This window comes from Myiozetetes cayanensis, unplaced genomic scaffold (genome assembly GCF_022539395.1).
Source record: "Myiozetetes cayanensis isolate MyiCay16 unplaced genomic scaffold, myiCay2020 scf7, whole genome shotgun sequence".
NCBI classification, from domain to species: Eukaryota; Metazoa; Chordata; class Aves; order Passeriformes; family Tyrannidae; genus Myiozetetes; species Myiozetetes cayanensis.
Window position 1 is genome coordinate 21,107,573 of NW_026087964.1, and position 23,639 is coordinate 21,131,211.

Here is a 23,639-nt window from a genome sequence, read left to right on the forward strand (position 1 = left end):
TGCGCAGCACGGCTGCAGCAGACAGGCGCGGGGCTCGTGCGGTGGCAAACTCCGGGTGGCTCTGCTGCTCTCCTTCTCGTCTTCTGCGATTTCGATCCGCTGGTCATCTTCTCGTCTCTTCCTCCTCGATGATTGCGTTGTTGCTTTCGCTCTTTGGTTGGAGATCACGTTGAGGGTCACCAGATGTCACGGGTCAGAGCGGGACGAAACGATGCTGACTCTTCTGGATCCAGGAACTGGAACCTTTATTGCACATATTGCAGCAGGTTTGATACACTTTTTAGGCTACACATGTTAAATCATTATTGTTTTTCAAGTTACATAAATAACCCTCGATTGGCAGTTTGCAACATTATGTCATTCTGCTGAATCAGCATGACAGAGCTGCCCACTCCCCATGTCTCATAACAATGACTCAGCTTACTCTGCTGGAAAACCATGTTGTTACACCTTCCGGGTCTGTGCATGCCACCCTGCCCTATACAAGAGTTCCTTCTTTAGTTTCTATCCCTTCCAGGGTCCCCAGTCCAGCTGGGAACCCACCATAATTAATGGCAGCTTTTTTGTAATAGCAGATGGAAATCTAGGATTGACTTTCTGAATTTTTGTGTCCACTGGAATTTTCAGTTGCGTAACTCTACAATACAGAGAAATACTGAAACCTTAGAAAATTACACTTATAGCATCAAGCACTAGTTCAGTGTGCATGTGTTTGAGCAGCCAGTGGTTCTATTTCTAATTATCTCAAAATTTTTAATATCACTGTGGGGCAGAGGTAAGATGTTTAGTTGCATCAATGTGTATGTACGCTTACAGCAGCGGATAAATGAGTAAATAAAACATAATATTTTGAGGGTTTTTTCTGTATTTGGATATACACTTTGCACTTTATGATGAAAAAGCTTCTTCCTGCCCTCTGTCAGCCTTTTCTCTTTGCAGTGTTACACATTTATAACAGAAATAGTTTTTAAAGAAGATTCTTGCACTGCACAGGTCCTTTTAATATCCTGCCTTTATGCACTTCCAAAGTACTGACTGAGCTTACTTAACATTCTTGTAATTCTTCTTTTTTTCTTATAAGCAAAAGAATCAAGCTGCTTTTAAGTTTGTCCTTTCTTTCGTCATGTAAGGGATTATAGGACAGGTGGAGTAGCAGGAGACTGGACCTGATGATGCAAGAAACTTCCTACAGTCCTGCATTCTTATACATATCTGCATATTACTGTAGAGAATAAGAGTAGTTTTTTTGGGTATATTATGTACCTAGTATTGTTTTTATGGATTTTAAAGTAGTTTTCTGCTTCAGTGATGAAGGTAAGCACTGCTAACCTTAAGAGTACTTTTTCCTTACTCAAAGGGTGGAAATTTTATTTGATATGATTTGGCCATTTGAAATGAAATTGAATTTTTCCTTCTTGTGCTTATTTTATTCCAAACCACTGACCTCTAGTGGCTGGTTTGCAACTATGAAGCTGAATGTTTTAGTAATGTAATGTGCTCCTCACGAGTCTACTGGCTACAGGAGAGTCATTTTCCATTTCATTTTCCCAGCAGAATAATGCCTCTTTATGATTTATTTTCCTTTGGCACTCAGTAGCTGCTGCTGCTGCTGCTGGGTTGAGTACTGCTGCACCCAGTTCAAGAAACTGCACGTGACTGCTGGTGTTCAGGGAAATGAACTGCATGTGAATAACTGCAAACACTTATCCATGTGCTGGAAATAAAAATATTTACTTTTAGTTTATGTAGATCTCTGACCCAGTGACCATGAAATAACTTTCCAGACCTACATGACTCAGAGCGGTGTTATGCAAACTTCTGTAGAGTCACCATTCTATGCTTTGGAAGAGTCATTCCCCTCATGCACCTGCCTGCCACAAAATATTCTCTTATTTTTCTGTGAATTTAAATATTTTACTTGAAAAACTTAAGGGCTCTTTGGGATCACTGGACACTTTATGTATTCATACTTTTTTTGAACTATCAGTATGTAGCTGCTTGGTGTTAACTATATATGTAGTATCATAAAAGGTACAAAAATAAAGTCTTTTCCTTTTACCTTCTCTGTTTCTTGTCCCTTGCTGTGCTGTATGAGAGACGCACAAGGCAGGATACGATGGGAGTCCTGAAGTGTAATATAAACTATATTAAGTCATCACCATCAGCTCTTGATGTGGATCTGTGGACATTTCAAGTCTCTTCCACTGTATGAGCCTGAAATATTTAATGAATTTCAGATTAAAAAATACTCAAATTGGCTTTATATAACTTCATTTTTCATATAAGGAACACTAACATCCTTCACTGCTTATTAGCCTTCACATATCACAGATTTCTTGCTAGGCAGTAATATTGGAGAATTTCATCATGATAGACTGTTTTAATCCATCAGCTTGAGAAATCCAGCCAGTTACTTAGTTATTTTAAATAAAGACGAACTAGGAAAAAAGTTTCCAAAGGTTTACATTTCAGTCCAGTCACCTGTCTTTCTTGATCTGCAAGCAGTTCTATGTAAACTTTTTAAGTGTCTCCACAAAACAGGTTCTAAATCTTAAAAGGTTGTTACCACAGTCCTTGTTCTTCCTGAAGACCTGGTAAGGCAACTTAAACTTATAATTTTTTATAGGCAAGATAATATGCTGTAAACAAGTTTCTAGAGTTTTTGCAAGAGGAGGCCTGAGGAAATGACTCGGATATGGTAGCCAGCCTCCTTCCTTGGATGAGCAATATCCCCAGAACTTCTGTCCCCTAGACAGAGGTTCAGATGACACAAAAGCCCATGTACAAGCATGGTATATAGACATAGTACTTTTTTATCAGTTCAGCATTTAGCAACTTGAACAGGAATGAGATTTTGTGCCTATACTGAATGAAAACGAGATCTCACCAATTCTGTTGGACTGTACATAGTAATCCTTGCCACAGGCAAAAAGTTGTAGTTTGGATGTGCCAAAATACTCTATCATTTAGAGTGTTTCTCTGTTCATTGCTAGTGATTGATAACTAATGATTAAGATGCTCATAAATAAACCTGATATTTTTTTCTTAGGATGCTGCAGCTGCATGCCACAAATCTTGATAATTCATTATCAATTGCTTTATGTACTTGGCTATCCCATGCAGAACAGGCTGTTATTGATGCTCTTTTGCTTGTTTTTTGTTTCCATCGGTTTTCCCTGTTTGTCAATATAAAGGGTCACGCAGAGCAGTTGATCATGTAAATTCCAGTTGACCACCACACTGTTAGTATCCATTAATCTGTCTATGGCATTTCAGTTTTATTATTTTTCTTCCTGTTTCATATTTACCTCAACAAAATCAGACAAGGCAAACTCAGTTATTCTGATGGATAAAAGAATACGAAATAATAGTTCCATTTGGTTTTAGAGAGGAAATGATAAAGTTAGCATCTCTTCTAGAGTATAGCAGAGACAGGAGTTGCAAATGTTTCAAGAATTTTTATCTTCTTTCAAATAACTTTATGTAGGGAAAAATAGGGAACTCTTGACCTCATGTTTCTTCTTTTTTTTTTTTTTTTTTTTTTTGCTGTTAAGCTCTTGCCAAAATAACAAGAAGCCAGCAAAACATATATCAACTGCATGTTAGACTCCAACTAAAATAGGTGAATTGACCTCGCCTGTGCTACTTTACAACTTACAATCTATTAAGTATTTAACTCCATTGCTGTACATCTGGTACTTAATGATATAGCATCTGTTGCTATACTCCTGATTCACTTGGTATGTCTGCAATTGGACTACTGGGAAGATGGGTGTTAATTATTTCATGCAAGTCTTTTACTTTGATCTGCCTCCGCTGCGCTTCTAGGAAAACTTGCATTGGCAGTGTTACCCAATAGCTGAGTGGTAAAGATGTGCCAGTAAACCTTGTTCAAAATTTAATTGGGTGTGTTAATGACAAGCACCATTATAACTCTCCTCAGTGAGAGGATGCTTTGTGGATTATCAGGTACATTAATTATCCAAATTCCCTGCCAAGCTAACTTCTGGTGAGCTCCCATGTTCCTCCCAGGGTGCAAATGAAGACAAGGAAGCCAAAGACGTTTTCTCAGCATCATGTAAACTAGTTTCAAAGCTATTCTGAAAAAAAAATTTTTAAGAAAGCCTGTAATCTGATGTCAGTGGGACTGATTACAGGCATGGTCCTGAGGCAGGCTGTAGGTGAGCAGAGCAGGAGGAGGTGTCACAGCTGGGCACAGGCAGCCCTTACAACCCTTGAGAGCAGGATTAGCTCCAGGGCACTCTTCCTTGGAGAAAGACATCGGTTTGAATCAGATCTCGTTTTATCAGCACTGATTTGAGAAGTGCGTTGTAATGGAGGGCTTAGGGTAGGATTTCATTTTCAAAAAAAATCACACAAACAGGTTTAGCGTATGTGGTTTAATGTTATCTATGTTCAGAGAAGGGCAATGAAGCTGGTGAAGGGTCTGGAGCACAAGTCTTATGAAGAGCAGCTGAGGGAGCTGGCTGGAGTTGTTTAGCCTGGAGAAAAGGAGGCTCAGGGCTGACCTTATCACTCTCTGCAACTACCTCAAAGGAGGCTGTAGCCAGGTGGGGGTCGCTCTCTTCTCCCAGGTAACAAGTGACAGGATGAGAGGACACAGTCTTAAGCTGTACCAAGGGAGGCTTAGGTTGAGCATTAGGAAGAATTTCTTCACAGAAAAGATGATTAGACATTGGAATGAGTTTCCAGGGAGGTGGTGGAGTCATCGTCCATGGAGATGTTTAAGGAAAGACTAGACACAGCACTTAGTTCCATGGTCTAGTTGACATGGTGGTGACCGCTCACAGATTGGACTCAATGATCTCCGAGGTCTTTTCAACCTAACTGATTCTGTGATCCTGTAAACCCCCCCTGTTTTACGCGTTTTTAGCTGTATTAACAGCCTTAGCACGTAACGTATGTTACGCCCGCCCGTACGCGTTATCCCCTTACCAGCAGCAGTAAATGAGCAGTCCCAGTGCAGGAGCTCCTCCCGAGGCGGGAAGGCCGCGCTCTGGGCCGTTCCCACCGCTCCCCGGGGTCAGGCGCGGCCGCGGCGCAGGCGCGGCGGGCGGGGCGGCTGAGTCAGCGGCGGCCGCGGGGGGTCCCGCCCGCCCGGGCCCCGCGGTTCCCCCGCACATCCGGGTCCGCGGCGCCGCCCTCCGCCTGCCCCCGGCTACCACCGCCGGCCTCCGGCTACCGCCGCCGCCCGGGGCCAGCGGGCTCCGCCGCCGCGCCGGCCTCGTCCCATGCGCATCGCCGCCCGCCCGCCGGCCGCTGCCGAGCGGCCGCCACCATGATGCCGGCCCTGGCCGCCCAGCGGCGGGGCTGCCGCGGCCTCTACCGCCTGTACCTGCGGTGCCAGGCGGCGCCGGGGCCCCGCTCCTGCCACGGTGAGTCCCGCGGGGAGCCCACGGCCCGCCGCACCGCCCTGGCCGGGGCTCGCAGGGAGCTGTGATGGAGCTGCCTGGGGCACAGCGAGTGCCGGCGTTCCTCCCGAGGCAGCAGCGCTGCTCCGGAACGCGGGCTGCGTTCTGCGAGTCGGCTTTTAAAAAAGAAGGAAAAACGTCCAGATTTTTGGACAACAGGAAGGAAAACGCCTAAGTTATTGTTGCGAGCGCAGGGCCGGGCCCCGGCAGCCCCGTCTGACGCAAGGCGGTCACGTCATGCCCGTGTTGGGGCTGAAGTTTGCAGGAATTGCATAAAATGAAGCGCGGCCTGACAGGGTTTGTGTTGGTATGAGGAGCGAGTCCCGGCTTTTCCTTTAGGCCACAGATCTCATGACATTTGAATTCTCCTCAGTTGTGTCCCTCTTCGTGCAGCCACTGACGGCTGAATTGCAGCAAATACCCTTTAACGTTTTCGTGTGTGTGTGGATGAGTTAGAAAAATGTCCTCTAAACGTGCTGATGAAGTTTACCCTTTTCAAGTGCTGCAGTAACACCAAAGCTTAGGAAACAACACTGCTCATCTTGTGCCATATATTTATCGTAGTGCTTTATAAATTTGAAACCAATAAACTGATTCACTGAGCTGTGTTGAGTATTCAGGGCTTTTGTCCCATTTGTGACAACTGTTAGTCAATGAGAGCTTATCTACCCTTTTTGGTGAATTTTTTTCCTTCAATAAGGGTCAGGTCAATGCATGCACACATACAGGTGCTTTGGTACTGCAGAAGGCTAAAAAAAAAAAAAAAAGGAAAGCTGTTGGGACTTTAACAGAATAAACACTTCTATAAAATAGTACCTTTTTTATGAGCAGTGTGTTATTCATATATGAGTGGTCATGCTTTGCATGACTTGATTTACCAACACTGCTTGCTTATTTAAAAACACCTTATTTATTCTTTTAGTGAGTGCTTTCCAAAGCAGCCAGTTTCCCTGCTGCTCTTCTAGTTGGAGGAGTTATATGCCCTCTCTACAGGAGTGTTTGTGTTCTCTAAAAGAAACTGGTTGCTGATACAGGTTGGTCTGTACTTCATGCACCTCTGCTTTTGGCTAATCTTTTGAAATGGGAGATTACCTACCTAGGGTGATTTGTCAATGGGCTTTTAAAAAGTATTTTATACAATATTGTGTGCTTTTCTACACTATTTCTGTAGCAAGTGGGTAATGCACACAGTTGAGTTTTTGTAATTGGTAAGCTGTGGTTTGTATGAAATGGTAGCACTGGCTAATAGTTTTGTAGTGGTCTGTATTTATTCTTTTATCAATACTTGGTTTTTAAAGATTTTGGGGGAACATGACTAAAATGTGACTTAATGTATCAGTAAGCTAATCTTGTCAGATAGCTTTGTGGGTTTTTTTTTGTTTGGTTTTGTTTGGGTTTTTGTTTCTGTTTTGGTTTGTGTGGTGGTTTTTTGTTTGTTTGTTTGTTTGTTTTTAACATTTTAAGATCATCCAGAGGTCTTGGGAAAAAATCCACACTGGATTGTGTGGGTAAAAATCACTAGTGTTAAAATGAAATTTAAAAGTGGTTGTTTGAAGAGAGGCAGTGAAAACATGCCATATACTCCAATTTTGCTTTTTCCTTCTTTTTCCTTCCAAAATGGTTGTCTGAAACAGCTGCTTTTCCTTCCCTTGTTAGGATGGAAAGCTTCAATGAAAATTGGGAGCCTATCTTATATTCTGCCATGCAATCGCCTGCCTGTGCAGTTGATGAGTCAAGTGAGAGTTTATACATCCAATGGTCAGAAAAAAGATCTTGGATCAGAAGATACGAATAAGTCAGCCCATGAAGAAACCCTAAATAAGGCTGAAACAGGTAGTACTAAGCTAAAATAAAGAGTATCTATAAAAATGTAAAAACTGAAGGTATTTAGTGATAACTTTTTTCTTTCAATTGTGTGATATTATCATTGCGGAGTTCTTAGTATTTGTATATTGTGGGCCTTTATATATGAATTTCAAATGCATAAGTGGGGAGGAATGCTGAAATTTATTTCTTTGGCATTCTGGTATTTACAGGATTTAAGTTTAGAGGAATCAAATTTAAATTGGCCAGGATAAAAGGTGAATGTTGAAAGGCTTATGTAACTTAAGGGATAAGAGATGGAATGTATTACTCATCTTTCACCACTTTGCTTATATGAATTTTTTTGGTAGTATTTCAGATATGTTGTGTGAAATGAACTAATGGTAAAGATTGAATGAGTGTGACTGTTGAGCATTGTGACTTCTCCAGGCCAGGGTATAAATGACTGGTAAAGAAGGTTGAGCTGATTCATCTGCTAGAGCTTTCTAATCTGGTGCTTGTTAGAACTGCAGTGTTCACATTAAACGTTTGATACATTGTACATAACCTGGCCCTCCTTGCAGTTCAGTTCAGTTGTCAATCTTGTGCTTGATAGGTGCTTGTGAAATTCAGAACTGTCTTGTCCTTGCTCCATCTTAGCATCTTCTATTTTTGATGCTTATTAAGTGTAGGACTGCACAGATACAGGCTTGGAAGACTACTGTGCTTAAAAGATAACAGATGCTTTTTAAAATGAGAGCTGTCTTTCTTTGTGCTTTTGTCTTCAACCAAGTGGTCTTCTAAAGAAAATTTCCTTCTGTTTATTGTCAGGATAGCAGATGTTCCTTCCTTCTTCAGTAACTTGTAAATTCCTGAGGCTTGCAACAGTCTTTAAAAGCTAGTAATTGTAGCCAGCTAAGAGTATTACATTTCTGATGTTTGGAAGTACAGAAGTGGATCTTAAATGTTTGTTCAGTTTTGAAGGTTCTATCATAACAACCTCTACTTGTCTCAAAAACAGTGAGTGTGAATTGAAGTATTCCATATGTTTTTCCTCAGTGATGCACTATGATTTTGTTTAGTCTGTAAGCTGAGGTTGTAGTCTTCAAAAGGGCACTTGATGTACATAGATACCTGTGCATGGATATAAATCCTAATATTTTTATACCTTTTTTCCCCCCATCTGAAATCTTGTGACCCCATCTCTTGTTAAACTGTGTTTGTGATATCTGTTTTAATGATATAAATGGTTGTACACGTTTTTTGAAAAGACAGTGCTACTCAGTTTTTCCTAAGCAATCGTAGTGGAAACTTTTTTCATGAATATTGATGCATCAGCTGTCTGGTGTTTTAAACCAGGTAAGAAAAGAAAGTAAAGGAACAACAAAGGAATTTTTTTCTTTTGTTTTCAAGTCAAACAGTAACCAGTAGGGATGACTGTTTAAAGAATGATGTTTATTTATGGTGCAGCCTTATTTGTTGTGTAACAAGATCAGCTGCATAAATTTATATGTGTTATTTTTCCAAGAAAGTGTATTTGAATTGTTATTAGGTGTAGTCCTCAGTTGCTGTTAGGGCATTAACTAATTCCCTGATGGAATAGTTATGTAGTCCAACCTTCAAGAATATCTGATCTTTGAGTAGTTTGGGTAGCCTATTAAGCTAAGAGTATCACATTAATTAACACTAACCTGCTTGAAAAGTCTTTATATTTTTAATATATCACTTTCAATGATGTAATTTTTAATTTTGTTAATAATTATGGCTGCGTGGCAAACCTCCAATGTTAGAATGGTAGGGCACAAAAGAGTGGATATGTTGGTTTGATGTGTTAGAATTACAAGAATTTTGTTCTGAAAGCTATGTCAAGATACATGAGACAAGGATGCAATATTTGTTTGTGTTTTCAGTAGTACTTCTGATTTCTAAATAGAAATCTCATTGAAATTACTGGATTTTATAATTTTCCAAATATTAAGCTCTGAGACACTCTGACATACAGCAGCCATAAGCTATAAAAACTTGTCCCAAACTATAAGTACACTGTTAAAATATTTTTTTTTAATTCAGGAAACTTTCTGCTCTTCTTCAAGCTGCTAGGAGTCTATTGATCAATGCTGTATTAAATGTCTAATTTTGTTGTGTTTTTTTTTTTTTTTTTTACTGTTTCTGTCTTTTGAGAGTTTTAAATGTTGGAAACGTACCAAATATATTTTTAATGGTCAGGGTGAAAAGCATTATTAAGATCTATTCTTATTTTGTTATGTCAACCAAACTCTTTACTTTCATATTTGCAGTGATCTTTACTTTTATTTTACAGGACAAGATGCAACCAATGCAGGTCAAAAGCAGTCTTTGCCTAAACAGCCAATTCAAGTAAAAGGTAAAGAAATGTTTACTGCATCAAAGCGTTACTGCTGTTTACTAATAGTCAAAAAAAGTGTATAAGGAAACTGTGGTTTCTCTTCAATTGTGTAAAGAAGTTATGTGAATAACATTTTTAAAACACATTTGTATGTCAGATTTGTGTAATATCCATTCGTTTGAAAATGGTTCCTGAAAAATCAAATATAGGAGTATTCCTTCTAATTACTCTTCTGTGTTTGTTTTTAATTGTTTCATTTAAGCTGCGGGAAAAGACTAGTTTATTTTCTTATCTGCTATCATGATCTGTTCTCTTTTCATGTTTTTAGGCATGTCCATTCACCAACTCAGACTTAATGTGGCTAAGCTGAATACTTGATCTTCCCCTGTTCCTTGTTCTAAGTCTTCCTCTGTTCTTTCTTAGTACTGAGTTAATCTAATCAGTGTTGCTTCTAAATATATTTTGACCGCAGGAACTGCCTAATCTGAGTCCTGTAATATTCCTGATTGTGTCTGTAGTAATGTGGTGGGTTTGACACTGGCTGAGTGCCGGCTCCCCACCCAAGCTGCTCTATCACTCTCCTCCACAGATGGAGAGAAAATATAAGAAATGCTCATGGGTCGAGATACGGACAGGGAGAGACCACTCACCGAGTGCTGTCATGAGCAAAACAGATTTGACTTGGGGAAAGTTAGTTTAATTTATGCCAGTCAAATCAGAGTACAGTAGTGAGAAATGAAAACTAGATCTTAAAACACCTTCCCCTAATCCTCGCTTTCTTCCCAGGAATTAATCTTACTCCCAAGTTTCTCTACCTTTTTGGCCCCAGTGGTGCAGGAGGCTGGGGAATGGGAGCTGGGCATAGTTCATAATGCATTGTCTCTGCTGCTCCTTTCTCCTCAGAAGGACTCTTCACACTCTTCCCCTGCTCCAGTGTGGGGTCCCTCCATGGAAGACAGTCCTCTATGAACTTTTCCATCTTGAGTCCTTCCCACAGGCTGCAGTTCTTAATGAACTGCTTCAGTGTGGGTCCCTCTTCCATGGGGTGCAGTTGTTCAGGAATAGGCTGCTCCAGCGTGGGTCACCCACGGGGTCGCAAATCCTGCTAGCAAACCTGTTCCAGCATGGACTTCCACTCTGCATGGGGCCACGGATCCTGCCAGGAGGCTGCTCCAGTGTGGGTTTCCCACAGGGTCACAGCTTCCTTTGGGCATCCACCTGATCCACTGTTTGGTCCTCTGTCAGGGGCACAGCCTCCCTCACAATGGTTCTTCACCGCGGGCTGCAGGAGAGTCTCTGCTCTGGCACCTGGAGCACCTCCTCCTCTTCCTCCTGCACTGACCTTGGTGTCTGCAGAGCTGCTTCTCTCACATGTTCTCTCTCCTGGCTGGAGTTGCCATTGTGCTGGCTTTGTTTTTCCCCTTGTTAAATGCATTATCCCAGAGGCGCTACCACCACTGCTGATGGGCTCAGCCTTGGTCAGGGGCAGGTCTGTCCTGGAGCCAGCTGTGATTGGATCTGTCAGACACAGGGGCAACTTTGGCAGCTTCTTACAGAAGCCACCCCTGTAACCCCCCACTACCAAACCTTGCCATGCAAACCCCATACAAGCAAAAATACATACTTTTGTCTTCAGTTACATAGTTTAAAAATGTAAGTGGGTAAACTAAGAACATAATTTTCTTTCATGTTTTTTATTTGTCATGACTTAATTTCATTCTGTCTTTATTTCAACAGTTTCTATTCTTCCGTTTTGAGAATTATGCTAAAACTACTTTTGATCACTCCTAGCTTTCTGTGTATCAAAAATCGTTCCAAAATCCTCCTTGTCTTTCTCAAATTTAAAGAAACATCAAATAATAATAGTTTTTCCTAACATTGTCACTGTCTATGTATATTTTCTGTACACTTTTGTCTACATCCTTTATGTCAATTTCTTTAGGTCTGTTGTCACGTAGTTGCATGCAGGCAGACAATACAAGGTAAATAGGAGAAATTACTGTGAAATTGTTGTAAAAACAGACACATCTTTCAGGAAGAAGAGTTTTCCTTCTGTAGATTATAGGTGCACAAGGAACAACATTTAGGTTAAGGATTTTGATAGTGTCTAGGAAGTGGAATTCTAATCTTAAGATGGTGTTCTAATTCAAGTGTTACTTGATATCTTAAAGGATTAGTAATATTAAAAAAAGGTGCTTTTCAGAGTGTTTTATGCACATCATCTTTTATTTTGTCTTTCTCCTGGAAATATCGAATGGATTTTTTTTCCTACATTTATTGCCAGTTTTATACAATTATTTGAACTTAGGAGTAGGATTGTTGAGATATTCTGCAATGTACAATTATAGTAATTTATTTTAGTGAAGTTTACCTTTGTTACTGAAAGATGGATTAGTAAGTATTTGATAAATCCACAAGGTACTTTTTAGTAAGGTTAATACGATTTGGGTATATATCCTTTTTAAATAAGAAAAGATGGGAAGCATTCTTGATTAAATATTATCATTCTATTTTAACCTTAGTAAATGATGGACTGTTTTTAGGAAATCTGTACCTTTTTTTTTTTTGTCACCTTCACTCAGGAGTGAATGTTATTACTCAGGTACTTAAAAAATTGTTCAAACTGGATGAGAGAAATCAGATTATTATGATAAATAAAAATACCTGTACTCTTAGTGCATTGTTGAGTGTCAAGCAATATATTTTGCCATTAAGGTTTTAAAACTCAGAAATAATTTTTCCCAGAGTTCTACATTGCCTTTTTTTCAAAATCTTTAGAAACAGTATCTTTCTGTAACTATCCTCTAACATTAGTAGTTCTGGACTACCTAGAGAAATCATATCAGTCCTGTGATATGCAGGAAGTTCATGCGTGCTCTGAAGTCTTCTCTCTGGTAGAATTTGAGCTTTTTGTTTTCAGTTGTATTCTGTAATGTTATATCCTCCAGAAAACATAACTCTTCTTCCAATAAGCATAATGTTTTTAATGGATGTGGTTGTATAGTGACTTACATTTGAAAATAAGATGAAGTTATGTACATGTGCCTAAACAGGAAATAATGGCATAGATCTAAAATTCCGTTATCATTTTTCTAAATATGAGTGGTATTCTTTTCCTTGTGCATGAAAATCTGATGTGAGTACCTCTTCTAGACATACAGAGCATTATAAATAAAGAATGTATGTTTTTATTATAAATGCCCAATACTAGTACTAATTAGTGCCCAATTAGTACATACTGATTTTGAAAGTAATAGTTGAGAACAATGATGTATACAGTCTGTCTCATTTCTCTGTATGGTCTTCAGAGGTCAAAAATCTGATTTGCAGAAGATGGAATTGGTTAAACATTGGAAAAAATAGAAATGCAACTGTCTGTTGCTATTTCAGTTGCTAGAGGAGGGATTTCCAAATTGCCATATTTAAATGCTACCTGTATAGCCAAGCACCATCTCTGACTTTCAAGCTGAAGAAGTAGCTGACAGTGGCTGTTAGGTATGTGCGATGTATGAGCATCCTGAACTACAACTTAGCAAGTAGCGTTTTTGGAGGTAAATCATTCTACTCTTACTCATTTCCACAATGAGGAAGATTCCTTTCTCTTCACTGTACATTTCTATATCACTGGTAAACATTGTTTTTCATATCTCACCTTTGAGATATGACACTAGACTGAATTACTTTTTGAAGTTTCTGCTGTAGTCTTCATGAGTGGTTTAACTTGCTTATCTGTTTCTGTTTTTAAGTGAAAGCAGTCCTTAAAAAAAGAGAGTATGGACCAAAATACACTCAGAATAACTTCATCACTGGAGTCAGAGCAATTAATGAGTTTTGTCTTAAATCCAGGTATGATGGGTTTGAATTGAAATTTATATTCTGAATATTTGTTCATATGTGCAACAAAAGTAATCGTGATTGTAGAGTGATTTTGCATGACAATTTTTTCTAAGTGTTTTTGTGGTATACATAATCGTAAGTGGCTGAAGTTAGTTCTTTTTTACTACTGTTACAGTGCAGTAAGAAGCTTGCACTGAATTTGTGTGTTTCAACAGTTGCTTCTCAAAGTAATTTATTTGTAGTTATATGACCATAAATCTAGCTGGGGGGAGACCAACTCCTAGGGCAACTTTATGGGGGGTATGTCAAATAACTCTTCATTCAGCATTTTGGGGTCATGATGATTTAATGTGAACATCTCTAAAAAATCAGTGGAAACTTCATGTTACGTGAGGTCTGTTATTTGGAATAAAATATAGTTTGGTTTGCTGTAACCTAACTACTGTTACTTGATTCACATTTACTACCTTTTACTATGTGCCGTACCTGCCAGCAGGTCTTACTGAGTGTTATTTTAGTTGAGGTATCTGTCAGATTTCGTGCATGTTATGTATGTGGCCCATATTAAATCTAAAGGCTTAGCAGCTTTGTTTATAACTTTTGTGCTGTTGCTGTTCCTCCCCATTTTATACTTATACTGTGTGTCACTATAATTAGTCTTTGCTGAGGATACTGTGACAAATAATGCTCAGTCCTCTGCCTTATATTTATCATAACTAGTTAAAGTTTTGCTGGATTGACCAAAAGGGATAAAAAAAAAAAAAGGAAAAAGAAAAAAGGACTAGGTAATTTGTGGGACTAAAAATGAAATCTTCTGTTGTATTAAAAAAAAAAAAGAAATCTGTAATGCTTTTCAGTGTAGATGCCCTAATGTGTTAGTCAGCACAGGAAATTAATCTGTTTCCCAAAGAAGCTTTGTTACCTTAAGACCTTTTGCAGCTTGTGCTCTCTGTGTAGGTTTTGGGGTTAAAGTTCTTAACTTTTCTTGTCACATGACTTCTGACACCCGTTTATAGAGATGCTAATTCACTAACCCTTGTCTAGCACATGTGCACATTATCAATTACATGCAGATCATTCACTGGATGTTTTATTATTTAATGTTATTACTTTGTCTTCAGTGTATAGTATTTCGTAGTGTGAGGACATGATTTGGACTTCTGAGTGTGAAAAACACAGTGGTTTTCAATAGTATCATTGGGATCACTTGCTTCATATGATGTATATTTCTCTTTGACTCAAGTAAACAACTTCACTTTTTTTGTATAGCAGATTAATAATATCAAAATTGTGGAACATGACCCAGATATAGAAGTGAAATTAGAATAGTATGAAACTTTTCCTGCACTAAACTCTTTGTCCACTTTGTTTAGTGATTTAGACCAGCTGAGGAAAATTAAACGACGAAGTCCCCATGATGACACTGAGACTTTCACCGTGTACCTGAGATCAGATGTAGAGGCAAAGTAAGAACATTTTTATGAAGGAAAATGTTTAAAATATTTAAAATGGATTATATGAGAGAGAGAGAAAAAAATTTCAAAAGTCAGGTGTGCAATGTGAAAGGGCAATAATGTTTTCCATTTTCTATATGAACATATTTTGTATCCTAATTATTGTAATAACTACATTGTTATGTAATTGTATTATATAAAATTGGAGGGTATGTTTTTGTGCTTGTATTTAGCCTCCCTCTTGCCCAGCTTTTTATTCTCTACTATAGTCTGCAGGGGTTCTTATCAGAAAGAATACTTTGTTCTGCTGTAGGAAAGGCATTTCTAATGTAGTCAAACTGAAAAAAAAGTTGCATGAGGAGAACCATTGTTGAGGTACATTTATTTCATGCAGGTCTCTTGAAGTTTGGGGTAGTCCAGAGGCTCTTGCCAGAGAAAGAAAACGACGTAAAGAGGCAGAGATCAAGTACAGAGAAAGTGAGTACAGAGTTTTCAAATAACTTGAAATGTAAACAACAAAGTATGATTAGTGGAAATCCACCAGATAGTGTGTTGTTTCTCTGAGAACATCTACATTTGGAATTAACAATTGTGTATTAGATTTTACAGCATAATGTTAGAGTACCATGTTACAATCTATGCAGATACAGTCTGTTACTATCTTACAATTTATCATCTTTGTGCTATAGCAAGAATATACCTTCAGTTGAGATCTATAGTCATACTCTTTTGGGGGCGGGGCTTTCACTTTTAGATAATGGTTTACATTTTCAGTGAGTTTGCATTTTTTTTTTTTAATTAATTTAGAATTTTGAAAATACTTAAAACTGATCCAAATCTCTATACCATACCCTTACTCATTTATTTTTCCTCTAAAATGAGTTCAGAAGGGGAGAAATACCCCCAAATTGTCTTTTTTTTGCTTAATATTATTGTTTTTACCTTTGCTGGTATTATCAGTAACAGGTACAGTCAAATCAGTTGTTTGCAATGTATTTGGATCTGTCTAGGCAGTTAAAATCACAGGAGAGGCAATACTGCTTCAAGGTACTTAGTGAAGTTGTGCACCTCAAAATTAGAGGTCCTGTCAATTTCTTTGAAACAGTTGTGCAGGTGGAACAGCCTTCCAGTAAAAAGGCTTGAACTGCAGACACTTGTTAAAGTATCTGTATGTGTTTGTACTGAGGGTGTATTTTGCACGAGTATATAACAATGTCTGTTTCTGATTAATAATACCAAAAGAGGAATTTTTTTTCCACTAAGATAGATAGATAATGTAGCTCTTATTAGAAGTTGGCTGCTGCTCGAAAAAAAGTAGTCTTCAATTCTTGAAACTATTGGTTACTAGTACATATTCATGATACTAATTTTGTATTGCAGATCTATTTAGAAACCAAAGGCTGTTGTGGGAATACAGGGAGTTCTTTGGAAATACTAAGGTAAGGATGTTTTCAAGTTTTTGGCTGGAAAAGTGTCATGAGATGTACTATGACACTTTTTGAAGGAAAATATGTGTAATGGTTGCATAAGCTTAACTAACTGAATATTATAGGAAGAATTATTTGCATTGTAATATACCAGATTGATCTCTGACTGTAATGCAGTAGTAACTGTTATGATGACAGTTTAAATGGGTTCCTACTGTGAGTGTAAACCACTAGTAAGAGGTTTTTGATTTTTTTTTGTTGCCTTCTTATCAAAATTGTAGCTATATTTGTGATTTTGTTTATAACCTATTAATATGTATAGCAAATATATTGTTAATTTAAAGAAATTAAGTTTCTTAAGGAAAAAGACCCAAAAGATTAATACTTTTGTCTAGGCATCACTGGCCCTTCCTCTTTGCCTAAGCAGATACATGCCTGAGATCCTGGTGCTCTGCTGTGTAGGATGATTTCATAATGGTTCTGCTGCACAGCTGGTGCCTGGCCTTACAGCTGCAGTGGCCTCTGCTGGAGACTTTGTTGGTTGTTTATCTATTTTATAGCCATCTATCTGTTGAAATATATAAGGCCCAACTGCAGTTTGGCTGAACATTCAGTAGTGAATTAGTTATCTTCAAGGATTGTAGCTTCCCTTTTGCAGTACAGGGCAGTGCAAAGTTTTTTATTTAATAACTTGTGTGGTAGGTGTCTCATGAGGTCAAGATTTGGTTGTTTAATAATCTGTTATTTCTTTATGTAGCCACGCTCCAGTACAGCAACTATGTTTTTCAAGGGACCAGGGAAGGTGGTAATGGTAGCTATTTGCATGTAAGTAAAAAAAAAAAAAGTTGTTTATGCAAATATAAAGCAATTTATTTTTATTATCCTGGAAATAGGAACAGTGTGTATTTAAGATAAAGATATCTGTGTCTTTGTAACTGAAGTTAATAGATTTGCTTATTCATTGTCGATAGGAGAGTTGATGTGAATACATTCATCACTATGTATACAGATCAGGTATTGAATAAATGTCTGATTTTGAGTTGGAGACTAAACAGTTTATTAAAGTAAAATTTTGAAGGACATGAAGGGACAGTAAAGCTGTCCTTTTTTCTTATTACTTCTTGAGAGGAATAAGATTTTCGTACATTTTAAACAATCTTGCGCATAACCAACAGAAAAGAATTCCCTTTTCTCTTTATGCTGTTATTTAACTCCTTTCTTCTCTAATTGAAAAAGGGGTATTTTAGGAGCTTTTTCCCTTTCACATGTCTTGAAAGTTTGAATGAAACAAATTAATGATCCTGATGTAAAGCAAATGATCACAGAGACTATCTGGCATGAAACAGGGAGAGGTGTGTTAAATTTCCCTCAGGAAATGATGACTAAAACTTATTCTCATGAAACCTTAGAGTTTTAAATGTTTTTTAAAAGCTATTTATTTGCTAAGACACTATTCATATAAGAGAGCAAAATAGAAACAGGAAAATGCTTGTTTTGGAACAGGAAACAAACCCATTTGAGCAGGAAGTAAGTTTTTGAGTTTCTACAAAACTATATTCTTTTACTTGGGAAATTAAGATATAAAACTCGCTTGACTGAAAACCTCCCTCTTTATTGAGGGAGCCTTCTAAGTTAAAAACATGTAAGAATTGCTAGTATGGATGTTTGTAATGGAAAAAAAAGGGAGCGTTGAGGTAATTTCTACCTCCTTTGTACATTCTTACAATGATATAGAGAAAACAGACCTTTCTTCTTGCTTTATAGATAGGGCACTGCTATAAGCATTGCAAAAATACCTTTTGGATGATTAGGTATTTTTATACATGAATGCCTGGCGGCCAGGCAAGCAGATGTTTGTAGAGACTGTCGTGTTGCTCAGACATCTTTTTGTGGAGCTTTTTCAGAAGTTCAAGTGACTCTTGGCCCTCAAATACCTGGTGACTTTTCAGAGGTTTAAGTCAAGGTCACCATCAGTACTCCTTTGTTGGTGGTCCTGATCTTCTTTTTAATGGTTTCTGGCTTTATGTCAAGAAAGGCTAATCTGTCTTAACTTTTTCAGTTGGAATGATTTGGTAGACTTTTAACAAACTTCGGCCTTCCTCAGTGAGGATGAAATGTGGTTCAGTTGAGAGCAGAGTTGTTCTGTGGATCTGTGTGGGAGAGTATAGACCAGCTGCACTGGAATGCTCTATGTTATTAATAGAATTTGGTGTGTGAGGGTAAACTCTGTAGCTCTGTTACAGAAACACAGGAGGGTAATGTTTTTTATCAAATCTGTTGCTAGCAAAGCATTCTTCAGAATCTGGTGTTGTTGAAGTGATTTCATTGTCACACTAATGCTTTATCTTTTAAACAGTACAAAGTCTGCACAGCACATAATATTTTTAAAAAAATACTGGTGGTGAAGGATGTTAGTAATGTTACCACTTCTTTGGAAATAAATGTGTTTATTTCTCAAATCTAGACTCTAAATAGAAGATTTTTTTTCCCATAGTTTCATAATGGATCTGAATATTTTCACTTTGATTTTTTTTTTTTAATTCTGACTTTTTTTTTTAATGTTCTTTCTTCAAAATTCTAAATATTTCATGTACTTTGACAGAGATCGTTAATTCACACCAGGTCCTTCTAGACAAGTATCTTATGCTGTAAGGTAGAGTATAAAAAATAGGCAGTCACATGATGGCACAATTCCCTATATATATTTCTCAATTCTCTGTATTTCCTGTACCACATATACATCTTGGAGTTTTGAGATGATTATCTTTGAAACAAATTTGGAATGATAGATCTGCGAACTCAAGTATTAATGCCCTTAAATTTTTTAAAGTTTACAGTTCCATCAGGATAGGTTTATTTGAATTTGTTATAATTATAACTTAAATTGCTAAGTTGGGAAACTTGATTTGTATAATTGATTTTGATCTACTTTTGCATTTCTGTATTTCTTTTCAAAGAAATGCTGATTTTGTTTATGTGTCAGTATATTTTAAAGTTAGCAACTAAATTTAGACTTTACACCAAAATTGACAGGTCTTCTGACAGGAAAGAAGAGATGTATTGTTTCAACACTCCTCCCCTCGTTTTGCTGGTGAATGTCTGCCTCCTAAGTCGACTTTGTTTATAATTTACAGTTATGAACAGTTGTATAGAATTTTATCTAATGAATCATGGGGGTTTTGTGTGTGTGTGTGTGTGTGTTTGTTTGGTTGGTTTTTTTCTTTGATTTTTTGTTTGTTTTTAGTATTTCTTGGCACGATCTCCAAAACTTTACAAGAAATCTTTCAGACTTTACTAGATTTGGTTTGTGTTCTGTTCAGGTTTCCTACTTTCAGGTCCATGCAGATAGAAATGAGGTAGCTAAATCAGTCAGTTCAGTGCAGTACAATAGAGAAAATACTTTCTGAATTGGTGGTCAGTGATGTAAAAGATAACTTTGTTTCAAACCTATTCAGAGTTTTTTAGCTGCCTTCTCAGAATCTGCTGGGTTTGAATTATTTTTTTTCTGCTGTGGTATTCCTTCAACAGAATTTAGGCTTTATAGGGCTTATTATTTTCAAATACAGTGCTGAATTTGTTTTTTTAAAGCAATACATACCTTATTTGTAGGAAAAAAAATTACTTTTCTGCCCCCAAACTGACTTTTTTCTATTGTCTTGTATTCATGTGAATATCTAGTCAAACATAAAACATTAAATAACCTTAATGGCTCTGTAGACCTGCCATGTTTTTTGTAATTATTTCCTGTGTAGCATTCTGCATTTTTCTGTCCTGTCACCAACGCACTTGACATCATTAACAGATTGATTTTGCTGGGCCCAACATTAAAAAGCCCTAGTGTGGCTTCTTTTTAGATTTCTAGGATATAAAATTCCCTCACAACTTAGGAATTTGTAGAGGTGAAATAAAATACCAGCTGAGTGCCTGTTGAGCCATCTCAACAGCTGTGGCCCCCCACAAATGAATTGTACCTTCAGATAAACTCAATGCCATTAACACAATATGGAGAAGAACTGTGCAAAAGCCAAGAGACTGTGCTTGTGAATCCCACTGTTATTTATTCCATTTTCTTTCTGTGCTAAAGATGCACTATGCCATGAGGTGGAAGAACTCTAATTACACAGGGAGTTTAAATTATGGTTTAGTGTTACAACAACCTCCCTTTCTTCTTGGGTTGTCTACTAATATGCATTTTTTACTTCCCACGTATAAATTATGGTGATGCTTCATCATCCATGAAGTAATGAGACTTAAATTAAAAATTGTAAAGCAGATTCAGGTCCTTGGATGGAAGGAGGTACGGAAAACAGTGCTTGAAGAAGTGGATGTACTCTCAGAAATTCTTTAAGGATTACCTTGGAATTTGATCAACTATATACCTTGGTATATGTCAAGGGCTGGACTTGTGCTTTGTCTGATTAAATGTAATTTCTTGCATATATTGCCAAAAAACGCAGCTTCAAGATGTTGTTAATAGTAACCTATGAAAATTTATTTGGATGCTTTAAAAGTTGCTGATAAGTTAAACTCATATTAAAAAAGACAGAGGAGGATGTTATAATCCTCCAGTCTGATTTTCTTTGCAATATGATTGTAACAATTAACCTACTGATTTTTATAATGTGTGAAGTGACAATGTAGACTTGTATTTTAGTGCTTGTAGTTTGTGCAACATAACACAATGTTTGTTCCAGTAAACCTGTAGCCTAAAAAAGAGTCTCCACAAATTACACTGGGCATCTAAATGGAAAAGTTCCATAGGTAATTTTTACAGGGTAATCTAGTGACAACCTTGTCCTCCTGTCTGCTGTCTTATGTTTGTATCCTACTGGGAATGGCCCAGGCTGAGACTGAAGTCAGAAACCTGCACTTCAGTGTTAGGAGGGGGTGTGTAGGAAGAAAAGAATTGAAAAGGAGAAAACTAAGTTTTCTCCTTTGCTTCTATTCTCCCCCTGGTAGAAAATTTATTGTTCTGAGCGGTCAATGTGATGGTAGTTTTCAGGAAGCATAACTTACTCTGCTTAGTAGTTTTGGAAAAATAAATTGTATATCCTTATCAAGTTTAGCTGAAAAGGTTTTTTTTTTTAATAGTAACCCTGCAGAAACTCTGTATGCATTGTCTGTCTGTACAGGTCTCTTAATGATTGAACTGATATTTGGGTTTACCACTTTCTGGCAGGTAATGCATACAGCATTTGTGGTTTTGTTGAAAATATTAAGCACCAAATATTCTGTTGTTCTTTAGCTTTTTTCTTCTCTTTGTTTTCAGAAATGGGTTGAATTTTTTCTTTAAGCTACTTGCTTGGGTTTACACGGGTTCTGCAAGTATGTTTTCAGAAGCCATACATTCTTTAGCAGACACATGTAACCAGGTGAGTATTTTTTACCATTCTGCTAGAGTTAGGACTTATAATAATTTTCAGGAATAAAGACAGCTACTTATTGTAGCAGTATTGCACTTGAATAAAAAATTAAAATGGGATGGTTTTTAATTTGCATTAATGTAAAAATGAGACAAGTCAGAATGTAGATTTTGAAGTTTTTTTAGAAATATGCTGAAAGAGAGGAGTTGCAGTAAGCAGAACTATTATGCTCAGCTGCTTCGTGGCTCATGAGTGGGATGTGAAACTAAGATGATGTACAAAGTGTATCTCTTCTTATTTTGGTTAAATGTTAACTTGAAATACTTCTGTCAGTTGTAATATAATGACAGAATTGTTGCTTAGTCATTTCTTAGTAGAATAATGATGAGAATTTGAGCATCTTGGTTTCTTTTTCTCTTCTTAGATTAGCTTATCAGCCTCTCACAGGACAAGTAGCTACTTATTTGGCATGTTTACTTTGATAAGTGGTGTGGCAGACTCAGAACTGGGCACATATTAGTGTGCAAAGATAAAATTATTGTTGTTTTTTCCACTGTTTTCTATGGTATTCTTGAGGCATATGTTATGAGACCTTGAAATTTTCCCTTCTCCCACTGTAGTAAGAATCAATCTTGCTGCAGTTTTTGATATAGCAAGGCTTCAGAAACAAAAAAACCCAACCCTTAACGATGAGTGGCTGAAACCCTCCTACAGCTCAAGCAAGAGGAGTCCTTGGGTAGCTTGTGACTACTAAAATGCAAGTCTTGTTCTCCTCCAAATTTGAGGAATATATGGGACCTTAGAGCAGACAGAATATTTTGAAAAGTGTATTAGAATTATTTTGGCAACCTTTTTGCTTGAGTTGGACCCAGTATGCTTCTCTATCCAGAAAGACTGAGTTGAGGACTCACATTTTGTTTGTTGTTTTTACACATCCTTTCAGCTGTTCAGATATAAAGTGAAGACTCGGTGTTACTAACTCAACTATAATACTTAAATTTATGGGGAGACCAACCTTGAAGTGGCCAAGTGTGTCCATTTATAGGTGAATCAAGCTTGATAGTGGTATTAGATAAGCTGAAGAGCTATTCTGGTTTTTTTAAATCTGAAAGTTGAATGTTCCACTGAAATGTGGTTTTGTTTTGTTTTCCCCAAATATTTGAGTATGTGCTTTTGGGAAAAATTCAGGAGAAACCTTGCTTCCTCAAAGCAGTTTGCTACTGCTACTTAAAGTGTCTAAATTTTAATACTTGTTATTATGTTTCAGTAATTTATAGTCCTGAAACAAAACACATGCTTTGCAAAATTGAGGTCTAGATTTGTAACTTACTGCATCAGTAGCTTAGTACATACCTAATTAAATATATTCCAGATAGGCAATTTAGATAGCAAGATTTTTTTTGTCTTCCTTAAAAACAGACTGAAAAAAGCTGCAGTGTAAAGTAGTTGCTTTAGAAATGAGAATTCATAGAATTATAGAAGCAGCCGGTTTGGAAAGGACCTCTGAGATCATCAAGTCCAACCCTTGATCCACTACTGCCGTGGTTACTAGACCATGGCACTGAGTGACACATCCAGTCTCATCTTAATGAGACTTAATCTCAATTAAATGTAGTATGTCATCACTGTGCTACTACAGTGTTAGTATAGTTTCTCTTCAAGAAGGATTTATTTAAACAACTTTGTTCCCTGAGAAAATTCATTCCTTCACACTGAAGCGCAGCAACAACACTTGTGATTGCATGTAATGTTCACTTTTAGTTGCAATTCTAAAATTATAATTAACAGTAATTATATATTCACACACCATGTAATTGCATATATATTATATATATAGGTGTAACTAACAACTTCTTGGAGGTGGTAGATTTAGATGACAAATTTTGAAGATTATATTTCAGGTCTAGTAAAATATCAGTAACAAAACATATGTGAAGATCAAGAAATTGCATTTGCCT

At 37.4% G+C, this 23,639-nt stretch overlaps 1 protein-coding gene across 1 annotated transcript in view; it reads left to right on the forward strand.

Moving 5' to 3' along the window:
- The first annotated feature begins 5,172 nt into the window (after nucleotides 1–5,172).
- SLC30A9 (solute carrier family 30 member 9) overlaps nucleotides 5,173–23,639 on the forward strand; it is a 38,937-nt gene continuing 20,470 nt past the window's right edge. The window contains exons 1-9 of the mRNA XM_050337955.1: nucleotides 5,173–5,396; nucleotides 7,089–7,265; nucleotides 9,556–9,618; nucleotides 13,347–13,446; nucleotides 14,811–14,903; nucleotides 15,286–15,368; nucleotides 16,272–16,330; nucleotides 17,076–17,143; nucleotides 21,588–21,690. Of these exons, the coding sequence (XP_050193912.1) occupies nucleotides 5,300–5,396; nucleotides 7,089–7,265; nucleotides 9,556–9,618; nucleotides 13,347–13,446; nucleotides 14,811–14,903; nucleotides 15,286–15,368; nucleotides 16,272–16,330; nucleotides 17,076–17,143; nucleotides 21,588–21,690 (843 nt within the window). The 5' untranslated portion in view covers nucleotides 5,173–5,299. The remainder of the gene's footprint in view (nucleotides 5,397–7,088; nucleotides 7,266–9,555; nucleotides 9,619–13,346; nucleotides 13,447–14,810; nucleotides 14,904–15,285; nucleotides 15,369–16,271; nucleotides 16,331–17,075; nucleotides 17,144–21,587; nucleotides 21,691–23,639) is intronic.